We start from the raw sequence: 26,865 nt of genomic DNA, 5'->3' as shown, positions 1-26,865 counted from the left end.
TATCTAAGTAGTGTACAATCAAATTATTTCCCATACGCCCGTCTGCGGCATCTGCCACTGGTTCCGCCGCCGTCTACTAGGCGATGACAGTCACAGTATTTTAACACTGATTTCCTCAGACATGTTTGCGTTTTTAGACTATGTATCGGTGTTCCCGAAAAATTTTAAAATGAAAGTAAAATCTGTCTTAACATAGGATGTCAGCTACTTCTATAATAAATTTGATAGTAATTGGATCAGCCGTTTGACCGTCAAAAGGTAACAAACATACACTTACATAAAAACTTTTATCTTAAAAATCTTAGTAGGATGATGATTATTCATCCTTGTATAAACTTTTTGTTTTCAATAAAAAATGCTTTTAAATAATCAGTTATTGATAAATTCTCTGTTAACAATAAACTCCAAATAGTTAAACGAATCTATAACCAATGTTTCTCCAAAACTTCTGCAACATTATTGTAACATTCTGAGAGTCATAACAAAATATTTTAGTAAGCTAATAAGATTCAGTTGTTAGTTTCAAGCTTTATGAATTTATTATAAAGTAATTTTTACGTCTATCAAGATAATTTAATATTATTTAAAAAACTTTACAATTTATATTTTATATTTACAATTTAAGTGGATAAAATTTCCAGTGCCAAATGATTTATTAAAACCAACTTATTCACTTCAACCCTTAATATAAACTTTTTTTATCTATGACTTTAAAGAAACTGTCCACCCTCGTGTAAGATTTTACAAAAGAATTTGCTGACTTACGATGAACAAATTATTTTTTTTATTTTCCATCACAAAATACTCTGTTGATGTCAAAAAGTATTAACAATAGTTGACTAAGTACGTATATTTAATTTAGTAGTTGGCCACTGGTTAAGGTGTTTATTACATTTAAGAATAAATATAACCTATAATTTAAAAACTTATGACATTTAATTCTCGTTTCACGTAATGTCTCATCTCTAAATAGAAGAAACATTCGTTTTGATTTATAAAATGATGTATGGCACTGACAACAGTTTGTTTATGCCAATCTCATGCCTTCATTTGATAGGCAACTTACTTACCATGCCAGTCTATCCATATATACATGGAATTGTACTGATAATACTCAAAAACCAGCATGCAAACGCTGCATTCATAAGTAGTGGCTATTATATTTATAGCAGTAAATCCATCCATAAAACATTAGAATTCAGTTAATGTACCTACAACTAACATAACACTGTTAACAGCAATTTGTGTTTTGAAGAGTTCGCCTATCTGTATACTTGAAAGGAATGACGTGGCTTGCAGCTAACTTAAGGGTAAAACCACTTTTGGTTACAGTTATAAGACGATTTTTTCATTAAAATTTTTCAGTAAAGCTGTTGTTAAGAATAAAAGAGGTTAAGTTAACCCAAAATTTATGATGTTTTCCTTTTTGTGCATCACCTGCAGGGGTACAATACCGATACTAACTAACAATAAAATCCACAAATATCTTAATTACAAGCCTTAATTTTAACAATAATGTATCTTTAACAACTATAATAAGTTTTTTCAGTCCCAAAAGTCCCAAGTACAATGTTAATAACAAAAAAAGGCTTTGTTTTATAACTTCATAAAGAAAAAAGTGCATTTTTTATATGAAATGCATATAATGTGCGATTGAACATATAAAATATTACTTTTTAATAAGTTCACTTAAAAGTACTCTACGAAATGAATTGATATGTAAGGAAAATCGCCATACTCACTTGCGAAGTACAAACACGTGAGAATAAAAACATTTTTTTAATTGAAGCACTTTTAAATGTATTTTTCAGCTCGAAAGTATACTCAACGCCCAAAAAAATTACGTCAGCTGTTAAAGATGCATAATTATTGATACAAACACTTGTAATGGATAATTGCCTATTTCTGTATATTTTTATTAGTTAGTATTAACTTCTTTTTCCCTGCAGGTAGCATTATTTTAGATTGATGCAAGAAGCAAATATCGATAAAAAACATGTTTTTTCGCTGTTCGAAAAGTTGAGTATACGATTCTTGAGTAAATAGTAACACATTTGCCAAAGTCTGCTTCACAAACTTGCCTCGTTGCGCTTCTGCATGACTTGACTAATATATAGTTATTCTCAAAAGGGTGAGATGTTGGACTAAATAGAAGATTCTGACCAAGCCGGTGATAATAAAAATAGCAAGTCGGCGACAGGATACGTAATAAGATTGCATAATAAAATAATTTTTTGGAAAATGCATGAACAAAATATGTAACAAAATGTTTAATATTTGCAGGGTATATAGCTTTTTTAGAAGCTGTGACTGAAATCCTGTTAATAAGAGGTTTCTTGAGAGAAACTTTTAAAACAGAATTATGAAAACCAGTAATTATTTATGTAAACAACTTAGGGGTACTTCCTATTTTTGAGTATGGAAATTTTACGAAAACTTCAAAATACACTGAATAATAATAATATTATAATGTAAACGAAGACTATCAAATTGGATATATAAATATTTTAAAAGTTATTTCCATAAATAATTGAGCTGCTATGTTGACTACAAGTCTAAATAAGAAACAGTTTATGTTAAATTGAAAAATCTTCAATAAAAAATGTTAAGATAAAAAAAAGCAAATAGAAAGATTAGGGATTGATATTAGTAAAATTTAAATTACTTGATACGTCACTCCCTTTAAAAATTTTAATCTCAACAAATAAAAATATGAAAAGGCAAGAAAAAAAACAGATCGTGATGGATTTTGTTTAAATGCAATTGAACAAAAAGAATATTTTACAAGCTAGAAATTTACATATATATTTACAAACTAAAGAAGAACGGTGTAAATTTCATGTATGTAGAGTTTACAGAAAAAAATCTGACACGGTCAAGAGTTCCATTTACATGTTTCTGATTTTTATACTCAACAAAGTTCTTTATGTTTGCAGATAATCTCAATATTTCTGATTTAATAGGTTAAACACCACAAATAAACTAACATTAAAAGTGATCAAAAATAGATTATTTAATTGCAATAATACTTACAGAGTAGGAACCAACATGCTTATCAAGAACGGCAAATCGATTCCTGGCTACCCAAAGAGCTGTAATTCCTGAAGCTCGTTTCGTTTCTGGTTCGGTATTATCATCTGAAGGTAGAATATACAAGTCGTAAGTACCATTTTCAATATTGGCATAAGATCTTGTACAAATTAGTACAGCATTTTCAGCTTGATTGTAAGAAATACTGTAGGCAGGAATTTTACCACCCCCTCTTACTTGCATGACTGATGTATCCTTTGAAGTGCTAAAATCAAGCTTACGTAAGAAACGATCTTTAATATAGTATAATAAATTATTATGAACGGTATATGCTGGTCTCTCTCTTTCTAGTTTAAAAATAAGCATTCCTGAATCGTGCCCAGCGGCAAACAAGTTTAATGTTGGATGTGCTGCTAGTACCCAAAACCGTTCATGTTCTCGTCTAAAAGTGTGCAAACATGTCCGTTTTGTCATGTCCCAAATGCGAATGCTCTTATCTTCAGAGTTAGATAAAATTATATCCTGTCTTGGGTGAAATAACACACAAGATACGTTGTTGTAATGACCACGACATGTATCAACTTCCCATGCCTTAGCATCATTTGTTCGCCACATTTTTATTTGACGATCGTCAGCACCAGATACAATTAGTGGTAAATTAGAGTGAAAACATGCCCAATTTACTCCCCGATCATGTCCTTCTAACACATGCTTTACTAAAGCATCGGCTTGTCCAAACAAATCTGTAGAGCCCGGACTTTTCAAGTGATCATCTAGCCCACTTGGACCAGGAGCTACATTTTTTTTTCTAAGTCCTGAAATATCCCATATTCTGACTGTTTGATCAAGAGAAGCTGAAACTATAATATCTTCTGATGGATGAAACTGAGCACACATAACGTAATGATTATGCCCAGTTAAAACACAAATACATGTTCGACTCTGCCAATTCCACACTCTAATTGTTTGATCGTCTGATGCACTTAAAATCCAAGGATATTCATGATGAAAAACAGTTGTTCTGATATAGTCTAAGTGTCCAAGTAAAGTAAAAATACATCTTCGTAGCTTATAGTTCCAAACTTTGATTTTATAATCATCTCCTCCAGACACAAACAAAGGTTGCTGAGTGTGAAAACATATTCCGCGCACAGGACCATCATGTTCATCAAATTTATCAAGCAACGTGCACATTCTGTAATCCCATAACTGTATGACTCCATTGTGCAGGCTAAGAAAATTAGTGGATTTTCAATTATCAAATAGTTGATAAACAAATTTAATTATTATTATTAAATTTAACAACCTTTTTTTAAACTAGATATTTCTCTGACTTAATGTATAAAAAAATACTGAAACAATAACAATAAAATATTCCAATATTGAGTTAAAAAAATGTTAGTTACTCCAGCCCACAAAAAAAAGGTCTAAACACGTTTTCTTACGTATTTTTTAGTGCTGACTCTGAATCTGAAGTCAAAATAAGGGGTTGAAAGGGAAGATTTTGCTTGTTTACGTATCTTCTTATTCTCAAAAGATCTACGTAAAGGATGCCTCTTATGTTTTTAATTTCTATTCTCATTTGTCTCGCTTATTATTGTCAAGTAAAATTTCTCCGTCATATTCCATCGTCCTTGATAACATATCTCCATCTTTTCAACATCCTGAAGGAATGTTCTTGCTTTTCGCAAAAAATTCCAAGATTTTCTGAGAAAGACTCAAGGTCAGAATCTTGGAAATGTAGTCTGAGATCCATAAGACACCCTGATTCTAGGAAACTCTCTATCATGTTCTTCATAATTTTTCATATCGTTCACTCTTGGTGTTTCCAAGAAAATTTTCCAGAATATCTTTAGAAGCAATCCATCCTACCTTCTCAGTATCATTCATAGTAGTTATAAAAGTTCCATCTCTCAATAGCGTATGGATCTGAGAATTATCAAATACACCTTATTGGACTTTAGCATCTGACAACTTTGGAAATGCGCGCCTGATGTATCCAAAACATTGTCCTTCCTTGTACAGAGCCAGAAGAAATTGCTTTATCAACTTTAATTTAAAATGTAAAGAAGACAGAAGAATTTTACTTGGCTTAATTAATGGCTGCCTTACAATATTCTTTAAGCCAGGCTGTAAAGACGTTTTGGGTATCCATTCTTTTTTAATACAACGGTTTTGTCAATCTCGGCTATCACATTTACAAATGAAACGTGGATGCTTCATAAATCCGGACTGCTGACCTAAAATCATTGACAAAACTTTCAAATCCTAACAAACCAACCAATTGTGCTTGTCATAATTGTGTTTTTTGAAACTATTCCTGTGTTTGTAGATTATGTTGAATTAGTTTGAATTAGAGTCTTGGTGAAGAAATTTTTGTTCTCTTCATCTCCGTCTTGATAAAATGTTACTTAGCTTGTCTGGGTCAACATATTTTTGATTTCATACATGAGGCAAGTAATTCAGCTGCTTCTTTGGATAAACTCGACCTTCTTATTTAATCGTTGAGTTGTTTTTGAGAATACTTCTATACTTTTTTTCTAGGTCTTTAGTCGTATATAATAAATTGTTTCTCTGAATCATTTTTTTCGTTACTTTCTTCATCTCTATCCTTTTTTTTAATCCCCTTTGTCATGTCCATTTTTATGTTTTTCGACATTATTATCAACATTTTATTTTCTATATTAGTAACAAGCTTTTTAGTTATGTAGTAGCACTTTTCTCTGATGCATGTATGTAGCTTTCAATATTTGGGAGTCTTATTCGCAAGTTGTTCCAAGCTTGTATTCGACTAATATAGACGGTTAGTGAAAATCTGAGTAATCGTTCAATAGCTCAACAAAAACCTTCATTTAATAATAATACAAATCAATGTTTATAAGATTGTATGCAGCATGTATAAGGTTCAAAGCTGATCTGTTGTTTTTGTTGTTACTGTGATAAGTGGTTGCTACGATGCGTCGTTACTGATTGTTTCCAACAATTGGATGAGGTGGTTAAAGGTGCCATAAATAAATGGCGTAACTAACCACTGATTAGGCAGACTTCAATAAAACATTACGTCATATAGACCTACGATCTATCGACATCTACAATAAATAGTTGCAAATCAATCTTGCTACCACATTAGATAACGGAAGCGACGACAACTGCTTTGAGCGAGAATGTGTGGAATAATGTGCCTTCTATTCCGTCGTGGTAACGAAGTTAGTTAAGGCACGTTGTCCAGAATCAGGGTGTTAGAATAATACCAAGTGTGTCCGACAACAAGTTGACACTATCTTCGTTAAAGTCATAAAGCCCTCATATTTAGACGTGGTGAGGTATGAGGGTTATCATCTCCAGTCACCTGCGATCGGAACCGGATCCCTAACTTGCGGGTAGTTATAATATTCATGGATACAAAAAACATTATCTTTTTAGAACACATGGCGAAACACAAATGCAGCGATACTCTAAAAAATTGTGTTTTCTCTGTAGCGTATGAAGTTTCAAATAAACTGAAAAAATTGACAAACACAATAAAGACTTTGTATGAGTCTTACAACATAAAAAGCTAAACAGCCCGGCTAATTAATACTTCTGTAACACGGATATTAGTAAAATAAGATTAATTAGAGCTAAACTTATAATTTCTTCTTAAAATTCGACAGTGTCAAGAGCTATACTTGCATCAGAGAAAAGTACTAGTCACAACTAAAGAGCTTGTCTCTAATATGGAAAATTGAATGTTGATAACAATGTCTAAAGGAGTAAGAATTCTTATGACAAAGATGACTAAAAATCTAGAAAAAAAGTATAGAAGTATTCTCAAAAACAACTCAACGATTAAATAAGAAGGTCGAGTTTATCCAAAGAAGCAGCTGAATTACTTGCCTCATACATAAAATCAAAAATATGTTGACCCAAACAAGCTAAGTGACATTTTATCAAGACGAAGATGAAGAGAACAAAAATTTCTTTACCAAGACTCTAATTCAAACTAATTCAACATAATCTACAAACACAGGAATAGTTTCAAAAAACACAATTATGACAAGCACAATTGGTTGGTTTGTTAGGATTTGAAAGTTTTGTCAATGATTTTAGGTCAGCAGTCCGGATTTATGAAGCATCCACGTTTCATTTGTAAATGTGATAGCCGAGATTGACAAAACCGTTGTATTAAAAAAGAATGGATACCCAAAACGTCTTTACAGCCTGGCTTAAAGAATATTGTAAGGCAGCCATTAATTAAGCCAAGTAAAATTCTTCTGTCTTCTTTACATTTTAAATTAAAGTTGATAAAGCAATTTCTTCTGGCTCTGTACAAGGAAGGACAATGTTTTGGATACATCAGGCGCGCATTTCCAAAGTTGTCAGATGCTAAAGTCCAATAAGGTGTATTTGATAATTCTCAGATCCATACGCTATTGAGAGATGGAACTTTTATAACTACTATGAATGATACTGAGAAGGTAGGATGGATTGCTTCTAAAGATATTCTGGAAAATTTTCTTGGAAACACCAAGAGTGAACGATATGAAAAATTATGAAGAACATGATAGAGAGTTTCCTAGAATCAGGGTGTCTTATGGATCTCAGACTACATTTCCAAGATTCTGACCTTGAGTCTTTCTCAGAAAATCTTGGAATTTTTTGCGAAAAGCAAGAACATTCCTTCAGGATGTTGAAAAGATGGAGATATGTTATCAAGGACGATGGAATATGACGGAGAAATTTTACTTGACAATAATAAGCGAGACAAATGAGAATAGAAATTAAAAACATAAGAGGCATCCTTTACGTAGCTGTTTTGAGACATTTGTTTAAACAAAAAATTTGCTGCTCATACATGAGTAAAAAGTTACCTTAAGCTGTATTATTCTGCTTTTAATTTTGAACAACTGTTTAAAATTTAGTTTTTGGTGCGGTTTTTTAACATTCTCTGTTCATTTAAATAGTAAATTTACTGTTAGCTAATAAAATTTTCTTTTTATTTTGTGGAAACTGCTTAGAAGATCTATTATTTTAGAGAATCTATACCACGTGTTATTTTATTTTTTTTTTTCCCATGGTTATTTTACAATCTGGCAATGGGATTCATGATTTTTTTATGAATTTAATACATCGTTTGATATACCATTGTAGCCTGTAATTTCTAGAATCTGGTAATCCGTTTTAGAGACATAATTTTTTCTCCCCAAAAAATGTCGTTATTTTGTAAATAAAAACTGACCAAATCAAGTAACTAAGACCCTCAAAAATGGTAAACAAGGTATACTATTTATTATTAAATTCAATTATTCTAAGTTTCGCATGAAAAATTGTTGACACTTATTTTAACGAATAACCAATTTTTTACCATTAAAAATTAACATTTTTACCATTACAACGTACAGATCTAAACTTTTTCTTTCTGTGACCATACGGATTGCAACATAAAAATTTTAGGCCCTAGAATATTAAAAGTAGTTGTGCGGTTTCTGAGATATGACTGATCACACACATACACGCATACTTTTTCTAAAAATTAGGTTTTTAAATTTAGACACTATACAAAACACTTCTAAAATATTTTCACAAAAACTTTATTTTTTTACCGATACAAAGCTTTCTCTATGAAAAATCGAAGGTGCTCAGTTGAGATTCGAAGGAAATACGAGCAAAAATATGAGGTCCATTTATTTTTACGGTTATTTTTTAAGTACGGCTGCATTGCACTAACGTGAAGTATGAGTTGTTATGGAAGAATAAGGTACAGCAGGCGGGGGGGGGGGATGGAGTGAAGAAGCTACACTAAGAAAATATCAAAGTAGCCACAACGTGATAGGCAGTGTGTCTGTTATGCCCCACGATCAGAGCGGCTGTAGTACCAAACCCGTGCATTGAGTGAGTGCACAGGTGCCTTGAAGTAATAAGATGGTAGTGGTGCGTAGTCAGCCGTATGTATAGTTGAAGTAATGAGCTGCTACATAAAACAGAAGGCCTTGTGAAAAAAATTTGTTTTTTATGTTTGAGTGTACACAATATTACGTTCACGCTGGAATATGTGTATTTACAAATGTACAGCATATGAGTGTTTTAACAGAAATTCATTAGTTCTGACACAAAAATATTCTAGAATCTTATAATTTCAAAGACGTTAAATGAACACAGAAATAACTTAGTTTTTTACTACTATATGATATATAATTACATGAAGAAAATTGTGATTTATTTAATTTCAGTCAATAATTTTATCAAGATATACGTTTTTTTACATCTGTAAGAACAATGTTATTTTCATAATTTTCTTGTAAATAAATAAATAAAAGAAAAAAAAAGAAGTATATTGGAAATGCTTGAGTAATTCACCGAAGTCATATTAATTCTTTATTCTTCAAGGCAAATACGCAATTATATTTAGGGCCACATCAAAAAAATTTTGTTAAATGTGCAAAAGTACTGTGATATCCTATACCTAAATCATAGTTTTTGTGTAAATCTGAGTATTCATTAGTGCTAAATTGTTCATAGTACGGAATATAATTTTATGGATATTTTGCGCTTTAATTTAATAGCTAAGTGCTGGTTTGCAGTGGTGAATACACTTAAGGCTCACTAATCACTTTTTGCTCATAGTCGCAAAAGCTTTGGGGGAAAAATAGCATTTTTCAGCCTCCCATACATTACTTGTTTCACTCCAAATATCAGGATGACAAAAAAATGTACAGCAGAAAAGTAATTTTTGTTCCATTATATACTACAGCAAAAGTATGAGATGGAAGTGTTTATTACAATTATATTAACTTAAACAGTTTTATTCAATATATTTCAATGTTTTGCCAGGAAAATGTACTTTAAAATGTACTGTAAGAAAGCTGCAAAAATTGTTTGTTTGATTTAAATGTGTGTTGCGTGTATTACAAACACTACAAATAATACCAAACTATATCTATCAATAAATACAGTATTAATACAGTAAAATTATAAGAAAATGATTGTGATAAAATAATAACAAAAGATACTTAAACTGAAGAACTGCGTGTTTTATTTTGTTCTTGGATGACAATTAACAATTATATTGAGGGAAGTATGGAGAGTAACATTATTTTTTCTGTTTGATTGTATCGTTCAACAATTTAAACATTTTCGTAATTATCGAATTCTACCTCTTTATAAATTTTAACTACCGAGAAAAACGTCTTACACATTTTATTTTTTATTATTTTCTTCGCACTTTGCAGCTAGTTGCACATCTTTTTATATCAAAAATTTTTCAAACTATTTTGACATATAATGTATCAGTAATTATAAAAGATTGAACTATGTATTCAAGTTCGCTTAAGATCACGCATTTAAAAGATTCAGTATCATTTGAGTTATTACTCACATCCAAAACAAGATATTTCTTGTATTTCATAGAATCTAGATAGTTTCAACATTTTTTAACTAGCTATTAATTTTTTTAGGTTTTTTTCTGAAGCTATAGCGACAGCACTGCTTTTTATTTTTTTATATTTTGCCTCATAATACAAACTTATATAATATTTAAAAGGTACAAATTATAATGATAAACGAGCATTGTTGCAGAGAAAGTAAAACTTTGATTTTAGTAACACAACTAATTCCAAATACTTTTTTTTATCTGCATAGCGAGGATCAAAATTCTTGATAACATAAGAGCTATCAAGTTGACACTTTTTGCAATGTTGCAAGTAGATGATGGTGTTCATCGCTTTGGTCATCGCATCGATAAACCAACTGGTCAATCATAACTCCTAGATAACGTACAAGATAGAGCACTTCTACAGCAGATATTTTAATATCAAGTCTGGGTTTCAGTCAGTTCTTTGAGATAGGAGGCGGCTTGTTTAAATATTATGAATATTAAGAATTTTCAAGTTTTCGGTTTAACTATTCCAAAGAAAAGTAATTTTTTTATAGAAGTACAATAATACAAAGCTTCCGCACAAAATACACGTATGTTAACAAAAAATGAACGACACATTTTTGATTTGTCTGAAACTTTTTTAAAGTGGTTTGCCAGTGGGTTTGTTTGTAGTAGTAGTATCGCAGCCTCGCGCTGTCTCTTTCGCTGTAGTGCGCATCAGACTCTGTATAACGTCTGCTATATGCAATAGCCTTAGCTGAACATCTATATATGGTGTCCATATTTACAATAAAATCATGAACAGTCACCTTCTCCGTTGAATATCTGAATCAAATACACGCTAACCCTCCACTTATTCAGTACGAGGAGTAAGCTTGCAATCTTAGCTACAAACCTGTTATTTTTTTTTACTGCTGTGATCGTAATTAAGGTTATATTTATGTGGTTTCGGTAGGAATTCATAACCTTTCTATTCTCGATCAGCCTGTAAGCATAATTTCCCTATAGCTTTTTTGCAAAATTTGACAAGCTAAGGGGTATGAAATTTCGAGATTAAGTACTTTACGACTTCAATAACAACCTCTCACAATTTAATCAAGTTCGTGAGACTTTTTAGTTTACTGGCAAACAAGTAACAAGTTCAATATTACAAAAAAAAAAAAGAATTCGGGAGTTTAGTTGGAAAAAAAATTTTTTTTCAAGTGAAGGGAATTTAAATTTTGAAATTTCGTAATTTTTGACTGGGAAACTATCTTTCAAAATACATAACTCCGGTTCAATTAGAACTTGAAAATGGTTTTGGTTTTTTTTTTTTTTTTTCAGTGCTAAAAAATTAAGCTTTATTATAAAAGTTGTTTTACTAAAAATAAAAATTTTTAGTTGATTTAAAACGATTTTTTACGTTTAGAGTTAAAATAAAATTTTATTGGAGGAATCATACCAAAAACTTGTTTTTCTTAAGAACTGCATTTAAGATTTTTATTGTTTCATTCCGAAATGCTGATTAACATTAACGATCCAAACTTATACTGCAGAGTGATTTTTAAAAATAACAGCAATCTAGTACGTGCGTTTCAAAATCATCGCGTATTTAACGTAGGGTCGAACAAAACCGAGAGACTACAACAGTAGCAGGATGTATGTTATCAGTATCCATCACTGCTTAGCACACTGACTAAGTACAGTTATTCGGGTTCTTGTCTAAAATACTGCGATAGTGGGTTCTTGCCTAAAATAGTGAGATAGCAGGTTCTTGCTTAAAATAATGAGATAGCGGGTTATTGCCTCAAATACTGAGATAGCGGGTTCTTGCCTGAAATACTGAGATAGCGGGTTCTTGCCTAAAATACTGAGATAGCGGGTTCTTTCATTAGGCCAACGACATGTGGCCTGATAACTTCACGTAAATAATTTGATGGCAGTAAAATAATTTGAAGACTTTATTACATTCTAGGCAGAAAAGAGAGGTTACTAAAGCCAAAAACAAAGATTCACTTTGTTAAAATAGTTGATAGGTAGTGTTAACAAGTTTAATGCGATCAATTTTAAGTAACAAACTTTGAATCACAAAATTATACATCTAATCCATCAATAGTTTTAACACAAGTTGTAGCTGTAGTTGTAGTTGTAGTTAAGAAATGAATTCCAAGTACTTTTTAAATAACAGGAATCTCGTTTTACTGTCTTCAAATCATCTTCAGTTGAAGTGATCAGATGACAACTCAGGGCATGAGGGCATAAGTAACATGTGGACAAGTAGTATTGGCTGAATACAACAGGCTGCCAACAGCTTCTTGGTAAAATACATTCACTAGTAAATTAGTAATTTTTAGAACATCTTTATCTGTTGTTTCTTCTTGATCTCTTAACGGTCTGAATGCTACCTGATTTGTAATCATTGACCATCTTTGTAAGTGAGAATTCTGAAGTCCAAATTTTTCTACAACTATACCTATATACTCTACACGCTGATATTACACATTGATATTTAATTGTCATTTATATTAAGGAATGTTTAAGCTTCACCTAAATCAGTCGTTTTTAACTCGATCATTAATTTTTCTTTGACTTCCTTTAGTTTGCTAACGTCGTTATTGGCTACTATCATGTCAAGCATAAAGCAATAGAATCAACATTTTGTCATTCTTTTTTGAAGCAAACAAGCATGGCTTGTCTATATCAGAAGTCAAACAAAATTTTTCTGTTGCTTGATTGAATTTCCTATTCTATCTTTTAGGACCCATCTCGAATCCGTAGAGAGAGCGATTCCATTTACAGACCTTTTGCTTTTGAACTTCAGCTAAACAATTTTCTCCTGGTACTTTTATGTATGTGTGTTACAATTTACTTTTAATGTCTTTACATTAAGTTGACTAGTGTCCAAGTCGAACTTAGTAATAATAACTAGAACGGCTCGAGCCAAGGCTAACCTGGATGCTGGACTATGAGTTTTGATTAAGTCGTATTTATTTTTGATCTTTCAAACCTCTGATCACTTATCGGGCTTCATACTTTAATGCTCCTTTATGTCCTGTTTTCTTTTCCAATACCTATCTGGAATCAATTACGTTTGGTTTAGTTTTACTTTCTGAAGACTGAGGTCGATTAAATCAGTCCTAAACTTCATTCTTTTTTTATGAATTGCAATTCAATTTGTATTACCTGGAACCCAAAACCCGTTTGTTTAGTCTTCATAGCTTCAGAGAAAGATGTAGGATCATTATTAATACCAGTCAGTAACACAAAAAAAAATTTCGCTGTAAGGTTCAAACTCGATCTCAGTGAAGCTGGCATTATTGACGATATTTTCAGGTAATTAAAATTTACGTGGTCTGCCTCTTTTCCTCCTTTCTCCCTTCATTTTTGGGGAGAAAATGTTTTAGTTTTTTCATTTTTGAACTTAAATTTTTTTTTCTTAACGAGATCAATCACGGTTTCTCAGTTAGCTATGCTATTTTTTTTTTAATTTAAATCTTTACAAAATCTTAATAATTAATTTTTTTACTAAATAAACATCTATACTTTCATAATATTTAGACTCTTTCGGTTTAAAGAAAACAAATACAGTCTAGGTGTAACCAATCAAAACAACTCTTGACAAATGCAGTTAAACCAATCTTTTGATTTGTTTAACATCATAACTGTAGTCGGGTAGGCAATTTTATAAGCAAGGCGATTACATCATTCGAACGGCAAAGTGTTTTGTTATAAGCATAGATTGCTGCGCTAAGAGCCAAACGTCACAAATTTTAATGCAGTCCTGAATCGTACATCAGAGCTCAAATTATACCTTGAATAGAACGATTGATTCTTTTAAAGGTACCGTTGCACTCTGGAGTGTCTAGACAAGCATATTTTAGCTCCGGAAATCTCCACGACTTTGATCATACGCCCTCCTGTGAATTATGTGTTCTGATCCAATCTAATAAAACAAATTTTAGCGTCGTGAACTGAAAAATTTTGAGCAGACCTATCAAATAGTTCCAAACAGTCTCTATTTTTACTATTATTTTTTATCAGACAGGTTATACCTAGTAGAAAAAAATCATCCACAAACATGGCAATAAATTTGTAACCCTTTAGATAAGACTTCAGACTAATTACTCCCATCAAAGCTGAATAAATAATTAACTATAGTTTCTATGCACTAGTTCGAACACTTGAAAAAGGCTATTTAGTAAATTTTAAAAGCAAACAAACCTTACATTTTTTAATTAAGTCATTAAAATATTTATTGCAATTGTTTATCTCTAAGATACTTCCTTTGAAAAGTCTTTAAATATTCTAGAGAAGCATGTTCGAATCTACAACTCCGCAGAAATGTCTGGTCTTTGATTTTATGTTAATGTTGTGTTTTTTCATAAGTTTGTTGAGTAGCTCCATCTCTTTGAATAGTTTATTTATGGCATCAATTTTTCGGTGACAAACAGTTGCTTCAAAGTTGGAAGTGTTAAAGTTAGTTAGTCTTGCTGAATACTTATACCATCTCATTTTATCTAAATCATTGTTATTTATCATCGCTATTGCTTTTCAAGTTAACTATCTGGGCTGACCTTTTTCTGAAAATTTTGTCGAGAATGCAATGATATGTTTAACAAAGTTTGTTTTACCATCTTCTGTGGGTTTATCAACCTCGAACTCGATCAACCAATAAGGTTGTTTGTACACACTAGTTATCACAGAATCATTCGGTCTTAAATCACTGATATCTATATTTTCACTGTCTAAATAAATCACAAATCCTATCTCTATAAATTCAAGCAAGGACAGAAGATTCTCAGACAGATCTTTTATAAAAATTAAATTATTTAGAGCAACACGTTTACCGCCATTATTCACAACAATCGTTTTTACTCCATCCAATTCTAAGTTCGTTTCTGAGTTGCTGTTAGCACATTTAGATAGGGGCTTGATAAGAGAGGGTAAGGGGGAGTCAATCCATTAAGTTGGCGCCACTGCTGAAAGGTGCCAGACAAGTACGAGCGAAGAAGTAATGTTAGCTACGTTAGTTACCGTCTGCACATCAAACGAACTAGGCATTCATGTTGCCCTGTGTAAAACGTGGCCAGAGCACCTTAACTAAGGAATAAAGTATGCCGCTCGGTTTTCCTTTAGATTAAAATCAACGATAATTACTATAAGCTTCCTAGTCAATGATTTTATAAACCATCATTTCTTCTCCTCTCAAACTTTTCGCCGCAAGCTAAGTAGAAAGTGTGATTTTCAACAGTGAAGGTTAAAGTGATTAATCGGTAAGTCGTACGAAAAAATTAAAACAACGCGAGAAATGTTGATTGAAGTTTACTTCTTTGTATAACACGCAGATTTGCTTGAATGGTGTAATAAAGAAGAAAATCTTGTAATTAGAATTATCAAGAGAATCAGCAAAGGTATTAACTTTTCTTTCCTTCTTCCTGGTAATCCAGCGCTCAGCTACACCATACAGTCTATTAAATCGACACTTCGAGAATGACAAACAGATAACTCGCCATCCCAGCAACATTAAATAGTGCCTGAATAAGTTTCACCAATAAGTTTCTGCCTAATTATAGTCGGGGTAACATTTGTCTCGCAGTTTTTCATTTTATAATAAGTACATTAGAAATACAAAAAAAAATCGAGTATTACAGCTAGTATACATAAATACTTGTCATTTTGATGCAGAGGCTATTAAGTATGAGCATGATCTGAGCACTTGGACAACTTTTGTTTACGTTTCAGTTTTGGTTCAGCCGGTACTCGGCACTCTTAGTACTATTACGCTGTGATAACGTACGTGTTCGATGACGTTCAATAAATCTAACGATCTCGATTCAGATTAAAAATAATCATTGTAATGATTAAAACGTATTTAAGAATATTTGTTTGTACAATTTACATTCGAGACTGAAATTTTCTTCGAGACCACACACTTCCACTTTGATTGTGTAATTTGTTTTGGAAAAAGTCACTTTAGTCGAACTATTATATACACTTCCACGTTATTCCAACACAGTTTTACTACTATTTTAAACTTTGTCAGTACTATTAATATTAAAGATACTTGTGGGGTTAGCAAAAACTTTGAAATTCAACGATCTACTAACCATACTTCTATCTATATTTTTACCCCATTTTTCATCGCAAATAGATTGATCTAATGACATTTAGGATGCGTCAATAACATCGTTGATGTCTTGAGCGAACTTTGCCTTTTTCGATTTTTTTCGATCAACCAATCGAAGCCAGCACAAGTTCTATACATTTGATCTTCAAACTTTGAGACAATATCTTTCAATTTTCGCACGGTTACATTATAACTTTTTCTGAGTTCACATAACGGAACGTTCACCTGTTTTCCATAAAGTTAGCTTGTTGCTTATAAAGATCCAAGACTATTAGTATTGTCAACAAATGTCTTATGATCCCAACTGATGTTTATTCATATTGATCTTCAAGTCCGTAGAGCGTCTAAACGTGCTTGGACTTTAATATTGAAGATTGGAAAACTAACTGTAATATTAAAAATATTTTGATTCAAAATATCAACAATTTACTTTGAAAAACATGATGATTTGATATCCAAGCAAGTACCTTAGTTAGTTGGATATGGTTTCAATAAATATTTTAGAATTTCATAACTGAACAATTAAAAGCAATATACAATGGCACAATACAATATTGACAATATGTAGGCTAGCCAGTACGAGACTATACGCTTTCATCGAACCATCCGATTGTTTAAAAACAACTTTCTACTGCCGACGCTAATTACATCTCTAACGTCACGCTCACACAGTTATTTCTAGTCTACATTGAATACTTAAAATATAAGTGTATCTAAAAAAATACAAAAAACTATTGTGTAGAACCACTCTCTTCAATAGCATAGTATTAATGCCAGTGAATGTCCCTTTAAGACGTTCATCACACATAGTTTTTCTTGACAAATATTATTTAAACATCAAACATATATCCAAAATCGCATAAGAAATACACCAAAAAAAAATTGCGGATAATTCAACTGTACCCTCTTTCACATGTTTAATTTTAAAAATTTGCAATTCAACATGTAACCTTAAGGAAAAATCACTGAAAATTGCATTTATAACGATCATAAACCATAGACTATGGCAGAATACAATATAAACAATGTGTAGGTAGGTGGGCCAGTATAAGACTAAGCAGTTTTATCGAATCTTCTGATAATTTAAAAACAACTTCCTACCACCTACGCTAAATACATTTCGAACGTCATGATCACACATTTATTCCTACTCCAGACTTAATACATAAAATATAATTATATCTAAAAAAACTAGGTCAAACCATTCTGTAGTGCCACTGACTTCAAGAACATAACATTACATGCTAGTGGGTGTCCCTTCAGGACGTTTATCCCACATAAGTTTTTTGGGTAGGTATTATTCACATCAAACATATATCCAAAATAATATAAAAAATATTTTTAAAAAATTGCACATCTGTTAACTGTACCCTTTTCTATTTGTTTAATTTTAAGAAATTGCAATGTGACATGTAACCTTATAGAAAAATTACGTAAAATTGCATTAATATGAGCTGTAGAAATCTCCTAATTTTTTTAGAACGAAAAATTACCTTTAGATGAAATTATCATATTTTCAAATAGATCAACAAGTTGGTTTTTAAATAAATGTAGAAAAAGGGGGTCTAGTATGAATAAAAGCATGTATGTAAGTACATCCATATGAGAAAAATAATTTCCAGCGTTGCTGCACATAATTGCGCTCCTTCCACCTCTCTGAGTTTTCAGCTGAACTTTTCCTCTATAGAAATAAAAAACAAGATGGTGGACTCTATATTACAAAAATTTAATAACTCAGTCCATTATATTTGATTGGTCACGTTGAATTTTTCAAAGTGCCATGTAAATTTTGAAAGCGTATGCGTTTCAAAATATTTTGAGCCCTTGCACAATTTTTTTTAAACATGTCAATTAGTTCCCACCGGGCCAACTCCGGTAGTGCAAATTGTAAAACTTTAAAAAATCGAGCGAGATGTTTGTTTTAAAAAGCTCATTTAAACTTTAAATGGTATTTTAAGAATTTTTCAAATGGTACCTTGAAAATGTTTAGAAATATGTGATAATTCTTAATAATTAAACATAAAAGTAATTTAGAATGACATATGGCTTTCACATAATCGTGTGATTTTCAACATGGCTGTTGAAATTGTCAATACTAAATTATCGTATCTTAAGAGGAATGGTACGAAAAAATGAATGACAAATTATAATTAGTATTACAAGCCAAATTATTTATTGAAGGATTGAACCTTTAAAGCTCTGATTTTACGTAAGTTTTTTTACAAATAATTTTTGTTTAACTAATATATAATGAATTCAGTGAATTAGATTGTTGATATCGAAACTTTCAATAAATCATATTAATATTGTATAATAGTTATAGGGCTCACAGCATCTAAATATCTTTTAACTACTAATAATTTTTCTGCGTTTATGGAAAACGCGTGACCTTTATGGATATTCGTGACCAGTGGAGCAACTGACACCACACTATTAGATATTTGAAATGTAAGATAAGCGTAAGAGTGGAATAATTTTTTTCTTCTTAACAACCAGACACCTAAACCGACACCACGCTAGTAGGATTTCATTAGGTATCGAATTGAAGTATTAATATATGTTTGTATCTTTACTGATAACTGCAACTATTGTAGCTTTTATTATACATAAATTGTGATCGAATAGTCCTATATAAGTTAAATAATATACTTTACAGTTTTCAACAATATGTAAGTGAGAAATAATATTTATCTAGCATACGTAGTTTACTTCTTTGATTGGTTTTGCAATATACGTTAAAAGAATTTTAATAACAATAAGACTAATTTTATTTACATTATTTAATGTCCAATGTGTTTCAATTGAACGGCGTATTATGTCTACTCCTTGAGAAAATGTTGCAAAAAGCCTACATTCAGATAGATGTGCTAATCCTTACAGAATCAGTAGTCACAAAGGAAAAAATTGGAGAAATATGACTAAGAGTATGTTGGAATTTTTTCTACATTGCTCAAAGTTTTCCAAAGTTTGTATGGATTGTCTAAAACTTCATTATAAAAATAGTAAACTTCTGTCAGATAGTGCAGTTTCTCCGGATGAAGATAACTCTTTAGAAAACAGTTATATGTCTGAAAGTGATGTTGATTGTTCTCCAGCAAAAAAATCATGCTTTTATCGAGAAGACGAATTGGAACAATTATTAAATAGACTCAAAAAACGATTCAGAAGTTTGCCACCTAACGATCCTTTATGCGTAGCAATACTTACAACAGCTCCTGATTGTTGGTCAACACGAAAAGTAGCTAAAGAATTTGAAACTTCAAGAAGGATGGCTAAAAAAGCAAGAATTAAAAAAAAACGAAGGGTGTTTTAGCAATGCCATCTTTGAGAGCTGGTAAAACTTGATCGTCCGATACAATTGCAAAGATTGTGAACTTTTATGAGTCAGATGAAAATAATCGGATTATGGCGAACAAAAAGGATGCTGTTATTGTAAGAAAGGACGGGGAAAAACATAAAGCACAGAAACGTTTACTTCTCTCAGATGTATGTGTTTTATATGAAGATTTTATAAAATTCAATACAAAAAATCCAGTGAGTTTGAGCAAGTTTGCTGAGCTCAGACCGAAGTGGTGTATACTTGCTGGAGATAAGTGTATGTGTATGTCCAGTACATGAGAATTTCAAAAATATGCTTGATGCTTCCGATTAACAAAACATGACAAAAAATTTACAAAATAAAATACAAAACTACAACGACTGCTTGAAATTTACATTGTGCGAAAATCCACAGCCTGATTGTTTTTTGAATGAGTGTCAATCATGTCCAAAATTTGAAATATTGAAAGATTACGTATCTAATATTTTCGAATCACAGGGTATGGAAGAAATAATTTTTAGTATGTGAAAATCTGCAGATAGATGCACATTAAAGAAAGAATGTCTCCCAGTTGATGACTTTGTGGAAGTTTTTATTAATAAATTGGAAGAATTCATACCCCATCACTTTATTTTAAAAAGTCAGCAAGCATACGTGTCTAATCGTACGAAAAATCTAAGTGAAAATGAAGTACTCGTTCAACTGGACTTTTCTGAAAATTTTGCTTTTGTCGTACGAGACGCGGTACAAGCCTTCCACTAAAATAATAATTAATGTACTATTTTACCAGTTACTTGTTATTACAAGTCTGGACAAGATATAGAGCATGGTAGTTTTGTCCTCCTATCTGACAGTATGAGCCATGATACAGCTGCTGTATACGTAATGCAACAAAAAATTATACCAGAATTTAAAAACATGTGTCCAAATGTGACAAAATTGATATTCGTTTCTGATGGAGCTAAACAACACTTCAAAAACCGCTTTCAAATGTGTAATTTAGTTCCTCATTATAAAGATTTTTCTATTTTGGCTGAGTGGCACTGTCATGCCACCGCTCATGGAAAGTGTGTTTGTGATGGCTTAGGTGCTATTTTCAAAAGGGAAGCCACAAGAGCAAGACTTCAGACTAAGCCAAATGAAGCCATCTTGACACCTGAAGCTCTGTATACATGGGGAAAAAAAAGTTTCCTTACATGAAAATAATGTATTATAGTAAAAATCTCCACAAAAAAACGCCAAAGCACCTTTCACGTCGATTTTTTAGTGCTCCACCTGTCACGAATATCCATAAAGACGCATTTTCCATAAACGTAGAAAAATTATTAGTAGTTAAAAGATATTCAGATGCTGTGAGCCCTATAACTAGTATACAATATTAATATGATTTATTTAAAGTTTCGATATCGACAATCTAATTCACTGAATTCATTATATATTAGTTAACCAAAAAGTTGTTTGTAAAAGAACTAATGTAAAATCAGAGCTTAAAATGTTCAATCCTCAAATAAATAACATGGCTTGTAATACTAATTATAATTTGTCATTCATTCTTTCGCACCATTCCTCTTAAGATACGATAATTTAGTACTGACAATTTCAACAGCCATTTTGAGAATCACACAATTATGTGAAAGCCACATGTCATTCTAAAACACTTTTTTGTTCAATTATTAAGAATTATCACATATTTCTAAACATTTTCAAGGTACCATTTAAAAAATTCTTGAAATACCATTTAAAGTTTAAATGAGCTTTTCAAAACAAACATCTTGCTCGATTTTTTAAAGCTTTACAATTTGCACTCCCAGAATTAGCCCGGTGGGAGCTAATTGACGTGTTTAAAAAAAATCGTGCAAAGGCTCAAAATATTTTGAAACACAGAAGCTTTCAAAATCTACATGGTACTTTGAAAAATTCAATGTGACCAATCAAATATAATGGACTGAGTTATTAAATTTTTGTAATATAGAGTCCACCATCTTTACTTTTTGAAGTCTGTCTTTTGGTTCGTAATCAACGGCGTCAAAATCACCCTTTTACCAAATTTTGTACACATCGGTTGATTTTCGATAATTTCGTCCATCATCTTGTATCAGCCATTTTGAATTTGGCAAATCTGACCTTAAATTCGTGATCAGTGACCTATGAAGCACCCGTATACCGAATTTGGTGTAAATCGATTGATTTTTAAAAATTCGGCAACCATATTGGATGTTAGACCTCCATATTGAATCCGCCATTGTTGATTTTGTCTACCAACCACACAAGTTCTTGAGGGGCATCTATTAGGTACAATTTTGGCCATAAAACTACCTGGTCCGTTGCGAATTTTAATTTTTACAACCTTTTTTTGCTGGACTCATGATTCTTCTACGGCTTCCGGCCACCATATTGGACCAGCCACATTGAATTTATCAATATGCCACTCGACATACTCGACATGTGAAGGAGGTTCTCAATACAAACATTTTTAGCCCTAGCACGATTTTTGAAAGCTTTACAATTTTTGTTCCCAGCGGTGGCCCGGTTGACGTGGACCGTCCCATATATATATATATATATATATATATATATATATATATATATATATATATATATATATATATATATATATATATATATATATATATATATATATATATATATTATATCTTGCTTCTGGAGTTCTCTGTCTTTATCTTTTCTCTTATAGACAAGGATTCATGTATTGTACATCTTTCTTTCTTCTATATGGTGGTGGGGATAGTGTGATACGGCGTCAATAGTGGAGGGGGACACCTGTACTATGAGACGAGCTCTACTATTAGATTTTATACTATTAAACGATGAAACAGTGAGACGCTTTTTATATTTTTCTTGCTCCTTGAGGAGAGAAATCATGTGATCTACTTTTCATGTATACCCTAAAGTGGCAAATGGAAAGCGTGTCCTCTTGAAATGTTAGATGACCTATCAGATCTCTAATGCCACAGCGGTAGGTAGGCTAGGCTGTTTCTAGCTCAAACTTTGTGGAGCGCATACTAGGCACGTGATTATTTTTTTTTTTTTTTAGAAAAATGAAAGAAAGTGTGGAAATATTTCTTTCTTTCTCTCTCTGCACGCTGCTTGCGTTGACGAATCGATAGCGCATGCTTGGTTTCGTATGCGAGTCTAGATTTTTTTTTTTTCCTTCAGAAAATCATATCTTGCTTCGCATGCGGTCGGGATGCTGACTGCTCCCATTTCACGAACTATGCAGCGAATAGTCTTTTAGCGGCAATAACCAGAGTATTAAGAGGCTGTGTCATCATCATAACATACTAGGCGTTCTCCTAGTTTTTGCTGGAAATTATTTCTCTGTGAAAATATGTGGAAGGTTGTATACTATCAACAGCAACAGTGTTTGCCTATTCATTATCTGCGTATATGCCAAATTTTGGATGAATGCTACAGGTACATTAACAATCAGACACACTGCACATGAATTATTACAAGTTTTTCAATTTGCAAATAAATATCTCATCTACTTGTAACAACAAAAATTCAAATCAATAAAGTCGCAGATTACCATTAGCGATTCAGTTATATACCAAATGTTATCGCATAAAATTAGGTCATCAACACCCCAGACGTCCCGACCTGCTGCAGGAATGGCTGTATCTCTATTAAACAATAAGTTTTTTAGTCTTATTTTTATTTTTACTTTATTTATTTTTTGTTTCTTTTTTCAATTTTAATTTGATGGTAAACAAGTGAGAAAAAATTTTTTTTTCTCTAACAATATTAAATTGAATTTCTTGTCTTCAATTTTATGCATGTATATGATGACACAAAAAATCTGCATTTATGTTCACCACAATATCTGGACCCCATACATGTGGGTGAAAAAAAAAACTTCGACTCCTTATTGTCAAATATTTTTACTAAATTTTAGTAATACATAATTATTTATTATTTACAGAATCAACATAAGTGGAATTGTTAGACTCAATTCCACTGGACCAACCATTCCACTCACCAATCGATGAAGCACCAGACTTGTTAGAGGAATTCGAGTTGATGCATGCAAAGGTGCTGCCACAAAATTTAACAGCAGCAGAAGCAACAACAGCAGCAACGCTACCACCATCTCCAGCAGCAACGTTACCAGCAGTAGTAGCAGCAACACTACCACCACCAGCATCAGCGCTATCAACAGCAGCAGCAACGCTAGCACTAACAGCGGTAACGCTAGCACAAACAGCAGCAACGCTACTAACAACAGCTGCAGCAGAAGCGCAAACAGCAGCAACGCTACCAACAACAGCTGCAAAAACGCTATCTCCTATAGCAGCAGCAGCAACAGCAGCAGCATCTTGTGTACCAAATGTAGCGGATATACCTTTACCTAGCAGAAACTCTATTATACGGTGGAAGATGCAAAAATCACCACCACCACCACCCCCACTACTATCAACACCGCTAAAAACACCATCACCACCTCCACCACCAGTATCATTACTATCTAAGCTCACTCCAACACCAGCAACAGCACACACAATGCCGCCAAAGCCAATACCACGATTGCGAGTGGTAAAGTATGAAGTAATCAGCAAAGGAAGAAGATTTAGAATAAAATCACTTTTTTTGAAAAATAATGTGGTAAATCAACAAGTGAAAGGAAAAATAAAAGAAGAAGAAAAAATGAAGAAGAAAAAGAAAAATTAAAGAAGAAAAAATAAGGAAGAAAAAAATAAAAAAAAAGAAGAAATAAGTAATTATAGAAAACCAGTAGTAATAGTAAGTGAGGAGAAGGAACAAAAAGTTGAGATTCGTACTCAACTTCAACTTAGAATCATGGAAAATAGGATAAGGTCCAAGGAAAGGGAATGAATAAAAAAAAAAAAATTCAACAGGAAGAAAAATCAGACTCGAAAAAAAAGACCGTAAGGCTGCAGTCAAAAAGGAGCGCTTGAAAGAAGAAAGGCTCTAAAGACAGCTTAACAAGGTATCAATCAAAAGAAAGCAAGTTTTGAAAGATGCTAGTAGCTCTTCTGTATTACAGAGGTTTCATTTGGAGTAGAGCTTCTTTCGAAGCTGACTATGTAATATAGCTATGAAAAATATTTTATAATTTAGGTAATAACAATTTCTATAAAAATGTGAATATTTTGTAACGTTAATTACTGTAAAAAATGTATCCTCATAAAGTTGTATGTACAATAAAGAATACAAATTCAAATTGAAATTATTACAATTTTTGGTTTAGCATGCTCCTTCATGTACAAAAAAAAAAATCGCTTGCTGTTTTATTGACAACGAGTGTTTTTTGTTATTTTGTTTGAGGGCGCTAGGTACAATTCTATACAAGGCTCATAGTACTCCACCACTATGCAAAACTCTCCTATATTAACCAATCATGTCTTTCAATTTTCCTCCTTATCCCTGTTACTATGTACCTAATGTAACCGTATATATAGTCCTTCAATCTCACTTTCCTATTACTTAACCTCCTAAGTGGTTCGAGAACAAACTTAACCATGTCTCCAGCGCAGTACTTTAAAGATGCAGCTGAGAAAATTTGGTATTGTCAAAAAAATTTTAAGAAACAAAAAATAAGACGCTAGTGAAAAAACTGATGGACATGAGGAACACACTTCTCAAACGAGCTGAAAGTTTCAGTCAACTACGTGATTTAACTACGTCTGATAAACAGAAATTACAAGCCGCAATAGTTTTGATACAAACGTAGGGATCTACAATTTAGATTCATTCAAAAATAAATGAAACACTATTGAAACAGTCAAGGCACAGGAATAGAAGCTACAGTATCCAACAACAGAAAAAATTCTAGAATTAAAAGTAAATGGAATTCTGATAAGAACTTATTTCTTGGTTGGAAATACGTTAATAATGCTTTTAAAAATCGAATAAGGACTGCACTCATTACGAACTTCAAACACTTAGACCTTAAAAAACTTTAAAAGATGTTGAATTCAGTTCTTAAAGAATATTCAAGAAATTTTGAAAGATCATGAAAGTTTAAAAGTGAACAGAGTACTAGCTGCTAAATTTTTAATTATAAAAGATGATGTAGAAAGTTTTGACATTAAATATTTTTACACAAAATCTCATGCAATTCATCAAACAATAGATTTAAGTAAGTGGTTTAATGAAAATGTACGACAGTCAAAAGACAAAGATAAAGATAAAGAAACAGTTGTCAGAAACATAATTATAGAACGTATATATGTGATCGCCACCGTCACTACTTTTGCACCGAGCAAAAATTAAATGCGCCCAAAGTTAATTGTAGAAATGTCAATAAATGTGAAATAATACTTCCCGATAAAATCAAAAATGAGCATTTACTAGAATTTAAAAACTTTATGTACAAGAACTATGCACCTTTCGTTGTGTATGCAGATTTCGAGTGTTTACTAGAATCTGTTAAAACTAATCGTGCATATCAACATCATAAACAGCATTTAGCATTGGTTATTATATTAAATGTAGCTATGACGACTTTAAGTCGATGTATAACAGATATGGACAAAGTAAAGAAGATGATGAAACGTCTGCTACATGGTTCGTAATAAAGCTGTATTTTCTAGCTGTAGAATTTGAGAAAATTTACAAAAATCTATTGGAAATGATAAATCTCACCTTTAACGAACAAGCTGAATTTGAAAGTGTGACTCAATGTCCTATCTGTAACAGATCTTTCAATTCAATTGATACAGAAGTGAGAGATCACTGTCATCTAACAGGAACGTATGTATGATTGTATGTTTCTTACTATTTTTAATATTATCTATTTTACAAAAACAAAGATTTTTTTGTCACTATAGATATCGAGGCGCTGCACAAAGATAATACAACAATAATTATCAAGATTCAAGAGTTATACCAGTCATATTGCACAATTTGAGTAGGTATGATTCTCATTTATTCATAAAAGAACTCTCAACATGCTTTCCCGGTAGAGAACAGCTTTTACCACAAACCAAGGAAAAATATATTTCGTTTACAAAATATATCGAAGGAACTGATATTAATCTTCAATTCATCAACTCCTTTGAGTTCATGGCTTCT

General features: G+C 31.9%; 1 protein-coding gene across 1 annotated transcript in view; it reads right to left on the bottom strand.

The window, feature by feature from the left end:
• alphaCOP (coatomer subunit alpha) overlaps positions 1-26,865 on the bottom strand; it is a 288,800-nt gene that overhangs the window by 187,206 nt on the left and 74,729 nt on the right. The window contains exon 2 of the mRNA XM_014363177.2: positions 3,034-4,261. Within this exon, the coding sequence (XP_014218663.2) occupies positions 3,034-4,261 (1,228 nt within the window). The remainder of the gene's footprint in view (positions 1-3,033; positions 4,262-26,865) is intronic.

Source organism: Copidosoma floridanum, unplaced genomic scaffold (assembly GCF_036245765.1).
Source record: "Copidosoma floridanum isolate Cflo_tuat_1 unplaced genomic scaffold, Cflo_Japanese_pri ptg000011l, whole genome shotgun sequence".
NCBI classification, from domain to species: Eukaryota; Metazoa; Arthropoda; class Insecta; order Hymenoptera; family Encyrtidae; genus Copidosoma; species Copidosoma floridanum.
This window is presented reverse-complemented; position numbering and strand designations above follow the sequence as displayed.